General features: G+C 40.7%; 1 protein-coding gene across 1 annotated transcript in view; it reads left to right on the top strand.

Moving 5' to 3' along the window:
* Positions 1-4,971, top strand: part of CDYL (chromodomain Y like) — a 585,270-nt gene extending 580,299 nt beyond the window's left edge. Inside the window, exon 7 of the mRNA XM_069613448.1 lies at positions 3,365-4,971. Coding sequence (XP_069469549.1) covers positions 3,365-3,523 — 159 coding nt within the window. The 3' untranslated portion in view covers positions 3,524-4,971. The remainder of the gene's footprint in view (positions 1-3,364) is intronic.
* Positions 4,972-6,660: the final 1,689 nt, after the last annotated feature.

Consider the following 6,660-nt stretch of genomic DNA (forward strand, 5'->3'; position numbering starts at 1 on the left):
AATTTTTTTTTGTCGACATTTTTGTCTGTCGACATTTTTTTTTCGACATTATGACTGTCCACCATGCAAACCCCACCTCAGTTCAACTCAGTTCAACTCTGTCTAATGTGGCTCTTTGAACTTTTGCTCTGTAAACCTCAAGTGCAGATTTGATAACTCCCCTCTCGCAAAACTACTTGAGGAGGAGCACAAGCCCTCCTATTGTGAAAGGGCTAGAGTACTATTTTGGTTTATGGAACCCAGCTGATTACAATACTGATCCAAGATATTTCATGTTCCAGTACTTCATCTAATAAGCACAACAATGCTAGTCTTATTTTCATGTTCCCTTTCCTTGTGCAGGCCAAACGTTTTGTCTTGCCTAGTATTTATCGCTCAGCCTTTCTTAACACACAAATAGTGGCATAGATTAATTTGTTTTCGCAAACCTAATAAAGTAAGAGTCTTGGAAATCAGGATTGCAGCATCTGCAAACAGGATGTCTACCCTTTCACCTTCCAGCATTGAAGCAGCTGCCTCTTATATATTGATGTTTACAATAAGGGTACTCAAGTATAAAGTAAAAAGCAAGGGGACCATTACGCACCCCTGCCTTACTCAAATATATGATAGGGAACTGCTTTGTCGTAACCCCACCAGGGCCATAGAATACAGACATGAATATTCACTCTATTGACATTTTATAATTCTTACAAGATCAAGCAGTAGCCTGAGATTGGAGATGTCAAGCCACAACTATATCAAATGCTGGTTTTTAGATTAACGAATGCTAAATATATGCATATTTAACAAAAACACATTTTTGTAATGTAAGATTTAAATGGAACACCTGATCTAGTCGTCTTACACCAGTTCGAGAACGAGCTTGGTATGTTCAAATTGTACTGTTCCCAGCTCACAAGTCAATGCAGCAGTATCTTGGCAAATATTTTTGCTGTACTATCCAATAGAATAATGGGTCTACAGTTGGAAATGTTAAACCGTAACCCTTTTTTTTGTAAAGCTCGGCATAATGGTAGCCCATTCCAGTTCTTTGGATAGCTCCCTTATTTTTTATTTATTTATTTCATGGGGTATCACGGCGTGGTTACAGACCTCTTAATAAATGGTCATACAAACATAATACTTGGTATTACAAACATACAAACATAATATTTGGTAGTACAAGCAATACATGTATAGGATCATGGTAGTCAGGTTTTACAGGTTAAGCACAATAAATTGCAGATTAGGTCAGGTGGATATTCTTTTACTAGTATTGGTTGAATAACCAGGTTTTCAGCTGCTTTTTGAAAGAAGGGAATGAGGTCTCTTTTTTGATGTGAATAGGGAGGGAGTTCCAATGTTTGGATGCTCGTATTTGGAAGCTGCTGCCACATGCTCTGGTAGTGTTGTAGCGGGGGACCACTAGGAGGAGATTGTCATTGGATCTTAGTGTTCTTGTGGCTTCTTTCTTCTGTATTACATTATTTAGATGGATGGGTGCTTTTTTGGTAAGGCATTTGTGTGCAATACAGAGTGTTTTAAAGATTATTCTTGCTTCAATGGGTAACCAGTGTGCATCTTTCCTAGTCTGAGATATATGATAAGACTTGTTTATTCCTAGTGCTGCCCTTAGTACTTTGTTTTGCATGAGTTGTAGTTTGGGGAGGTTGGTTTTGGAATAGTACATTGCAATAATCCAGTTTAGATAAGACCAATGCTCTGGCTAATGTGAGGCAGTTGGTTGGGGTCAGGAATTGGCGGCTTAACGCTATCAGTTTTGAGGTGTATAAGGTAGTTGATGAGAGGGTACTGATATATTTGGTCATTGTAAGGTTAGCGTCTAGGTAAATACCTAGTGTTTTGACTTGCTTGAGTACTGGGATTAGAAAGCCGTCTATATTGATGGAGGTGTAGTCTTTGTGAAGTGAAGCTATTTTGGTTGGTGATCCCATGATGAGAATTTCAGTTTTCTCATCGTTAAGACAGAGACTGTTTAGTGTCATCCAATTTTGGATGATCGTGTAAATTGTGTTGATGACCAGGGTATCCTGATCATAGTTCCCTGAGATGTGTATGAGGATCTGGGTGTCCTATGCAAAGTTGGTATAGATGACACCTATATCGTCGAGGGTAGAGAAGAGGAGTTTGGTGTATGCATTATATAGTGTAGCGGGAGGCAAAAGCCCTGAGGAACTCCAATGGGCACTAGTATAGGATCAGCAGCTTCTTTGCCTATGGCCACTCTGGAAGTGCGTTCTGCCAGAAAAGATTTCACCCACATTGTGGCATCACTGGAAAAGTTGAAATCATTGGCTAACGATGTGCAGAGTTTATCATGGTCTACAAGGTCAAAAGCTGCAGAGAGATCTAGCAGCAGGAGGATGCAGAGTTTGCCTGAATCTCTAATCGTGTCCAGCCGGATTTTGAGATCCAAGAGGGCTGTTTCCGTACTATGATTGGGCCTGAAGCCCGATTGTCTGGTTACTAGCAGTTAGTTGTGTTCAAGGTGAGCTTGGATTTGTGTGTATGCTATTTTATCAATGAGTTTGAGTAGGAATGGTACCGTTGTTATTGGACGGTAATTGGTAGGTATTGTGGGGTCTAGTGTTGGTTTTTTGAGGAGTGGGGTGACCCAGGCTTTTTTGATACTGGCTACGACTGTGTTAGAGTTGAAGGAGGAATTGACAAAGTTGGTAATGGTTGGGATGAGGGTACTTGCGCACACTTTGACTAGTTTGGCTGGCACACTATCGCCTTTGCAATTTGTAGCTTTGAGTTTGGTGATAGTGTTGAGTACTGATTTTTGTGACACTGGGCTGAAATGAAATGGATGCACTGGATTATTGAGAGGGGTGGGTTTGGTGGTGGTTCCAGGATTTGTTTCTGCTAGAAGTGATCTTTTGGTGGTAATTTTGTTTTGTAGCAGCGTAATTTTGGCGGCGAGTGCGTCTTGAATGGTCAAACCACTTCTGTCAAACCAATTCTGTCAAAACGGGTGCCGCACTCAAGGCCTTGTTACTGTAAACATCTGAGGGGACCATGTGAAGGGCAGGTGCTTTTCCCCTGTTTTGGCTTTCTATCACTTGTAGGGTTTCTGCTGTGGAAAAAATCAAAAGGGTTGTCTGGTCCGCAATGTGCATCCTCATCCATTATACTGTAAGACGATGGCTCGGGCAATTGAGAAATGTCTTTGTCTCAGTAATTCCAAAGCTGAATAGTTCAGTTATTTTATTTTTGGTTTAATAGTTTATATTGTACTGTATGTTACGCTACAACCCATACCTGTGTAGTGGCCTGTAGTATAATTTTTTAAACCATCGGAATGAACCTTAAGATGAGTTCTTTTACAGAATTCTAATAACTTTGTTTTTAATTCTAGGTTCTTGAAGAAACCAAAGGTCTGGTCCGTAATGTAATAAAAGAAGACTTGGAGAAAGCCAACGATAGGGAGTGTGAAGTTTTAAAGAAAGTGTGGGGCTCTTCACAAGGAATGGACTCCATGCTAAAGTACTTGCAAAGGAAGATTGATGAGTTCTGAATAACTATGCAAATATCCAATTGCAAAAAGGCACTGGAATTGTACTAAATGGGCATATAAGTGGTTGCGATGACCCAGTCTGTTTGAAGAGGCAGTAGCAAGCCAAGTGTGGAAAGCTTGGAAATGTGATTCGAACAGGCAACTTCTCATCCAGAGTATTTCAAAGTACTGGAACAAAAGAGGATGGCAGAACTTTTTCCCAATGCCCACAAGATAGACTTAATGGAGTGCACCAACAGGTCCCTTTTTGGGGGTCTATCTCACAATGTTGGCGAATACTGTAAAACTTGGAGGAGAACAATGAAGAGACGATAAATCATATTGAATTGGTTCTCTAGGTGGCAGAAAGGTCTGGAATAATGATTTTTTGGCATGAAATGAAAGATTGAAACGGGTATTGGCCAGCACTTAATGTTACTGCTCAAAACATCACGTCTACATCAGTAAAGTAATGATCTGAAGTTATTCCTTTATGTTGTGGACTAAGGTTTAAATACCTCAAGCAATTAAAACATTCTGGAAAAGTCTTCAGTCAATGCAAAATAAATCCTAATATTACACATTACTATTATAAACATATCTGCAAAAAATGTATGTGTGGGCTCAGGATTTGTATTAATAAAATGCTCCCATTTTTGGGAACGTCATAATCTTACCCAGATAGCATGAAGAAACCACTGTCTCTAGGATGAATTCTTCTTTTTTCAGTATTAGTGAATCACTGAATATCTTATATATGAATATCTAAGTTATATATTCGTTTTACATTTTTTATAGGCAGTTTACACATTTTTTAAATATAGTGCTTCTGTTACTGGGTGAGAGTCATAATCTCTATACTGCAAATGTAGTTTTTCTATTTTCAGATTGAATCAATGTATTACACCAAAAAGCTTTTATGTATCCGTGTATAAGTTTTAGGTTTAATAGAATATATTTTATTTAATAAGTTAATTTTGGCACACTATTAAATACGAATTCCTTCCAAAAAACTACCTTATATTAAGTGCTAAATGTTTTCTCTCTGTGATTCTTAAGGCCGTGCTATGTACAAAATAAGTGTAGAAGAGTCCTTTTGTAAATATGCATACTTTGCATTCCTTTCCAGGAGTGGTTTTCAGAGTAACTACAGACATGTATTATTACTTGGATGTCTGTGCTTGCAATCGTGACGAATGTATGAAGAATGAAAAAATCCAATGTTATTTTTGTACAGTTTTTAAGTTTATACAAGGAATTGACTCCCCTTCCCAGTGGAGCACTGTACATTTTGTAAATCTGCCTTAGCCTGGCATTGGTACAGTATTTTTGCATCTATGGGACCTACTTTTATGTTAAGTAGTTTAAACTAAACATGAGCTGTACAATTTGTAAAGTTTTATAGAAAATTCAGCTGTGAAAACTGTTTAAAATAAAACTAATATTTTGTAATGTGTTTTTATTTTGAACGCAGTGCGTACTGTCTTTGTTTCCCTCAGTAAGGCACCCTTGGAAACACCTCATATTGATCAAGACACTCACCACGACTCAGTGCAAAAACAACAATGTTCATCCATCTTTAATGTATAATAGGCCCTTAGTACTTTTTTGCAATACATTTGTCACTTTATTGTCAAACATTGTCTCCACAGATGTAATAGCAGCAAACAGATGTTGTTTAAGACAGTTTGGTAGCTTCCTTCTAAGATGCTGCTACTTGGTCCTAGACATAGTGCTTTATTCCTCCTGCTCCTTCCCCTGTCTGTGATTATATGTAATTGTTAACTGTTGCCTGACTTTTGTTCTATATTTACCATGTATAATTTATTTCTGTTACCTAAACTGTGAACTTCCTTGTAACTTCTGCACCCTGATACCCTCGGGTCTGGTGCGCAATACAGATAAATAAACAAACAAGCAAGCTGCGAAAATAAAGGATCTGAGACCACCAGGGGTTGCGGCAAAGATGGCCACCTGAACAGTAAGCTCCGGCCAGCTCCAAATTGAAATAAGATTCCCCGGCCATGTAAATTGACAGATGTACGATGGGGGGCAGGTGGGAAATACTGGTGGACTGTTCAAGCCAAAGAGCAGTGTCGCCTGCCCCAGAGAGCAGATAGGCGAGCAGAATTGCCAGCTCTAGATCGAGTGGGCCTGAATGAGAAGGCTGTGGTCCGAAGCCCCTTTTTGGAGTCGACTGGAAGTTAGTCCATGTGGCAGTAGCGCCAGTTGAGAACAAGGCTCATCGTTTGAAACTGCCCAGATTTGTGCTCCTCCCCACCCCGATGGCAACATCAACCATGCTCGACATCAATCGATGGTATGATTCCCAAAGTGGAGAGTCATGTTGAGGATACTGCAGGAGGGATCCCAGTCCACCTCTGTACATTTATTAGCAACCCGGCCTGCACACCAACCTGGCAGTGAGCTGGGCGATGAAAGAAGATGGAAAAAAGGTGTTTGCGCTCTGGAGCATGGGGCGGAGTGGGCCTGAGCAGCATGGGGCAGAGTGGGCCTGAGGAGAACTGAAGCCTAGCAGTCGACAATGAATGGAGGAGCCTGCCATGGTGAGGCTGGGCCCCACAACTGCACAGGGCACCTCACCAGCCAGAGGGATCACGTGTGGTAATCCTTTGGAGCAGGAACTGTTGTGTTTGGGGCTGTGCACAGCAGCAACAAGTGAGATGCCCATAGCAGAGCAAGCAGTGTCTACCTCCTGCTGCGTGAAGGCTCCTCCATCAGTACTGATGTCAGCTGCAGCCTGAGGAACAGAGACGACAACAAGCATATAGGTTTGGTAGGCTATGCAGACAGTGCTGAAAAAAATGGCAGTAATCCATGTGAGGACAGTGAAGAATCACTCCCACATAGTTATGGAGGGATTCCAACCAGATGCAATCTTCTAAATGGGCGATTTAGTGAGGCCTACACATAGATACACACTGTTCAACACCATTGAACACTCCCATTAATTAGTCTAGAGGAGCAGGCACTTTCCTGAACAGAGAAACTTGCCCAATTGCCAAGAAAGAACGGCGATAGTGGATGGAACAATGGCCATGTTCGGGTGCCTTGATGTGTCGACTTAAGCCACAAAACCGGATGTAAAGGACAACTTTGGTGAAATAAGGGTAATGAGGACAGGCATACAAACCTCG

This window comes from Ambystoma mexicanum, chromosome 5p (assembly GCF_040938575.1).
Source record: "Ambystoma mexicanum isolate Mex_15411 chromosome 5p, UKY_AmexF1_1, whole genome shotgun sequence".
Classification (NCBI taxonomy): Eukaryota; Metazoa; Chordata; class Amphibia; order Caudata; family Ambystomatidae; genus Ambystoma; species Ambystoma mexicanum.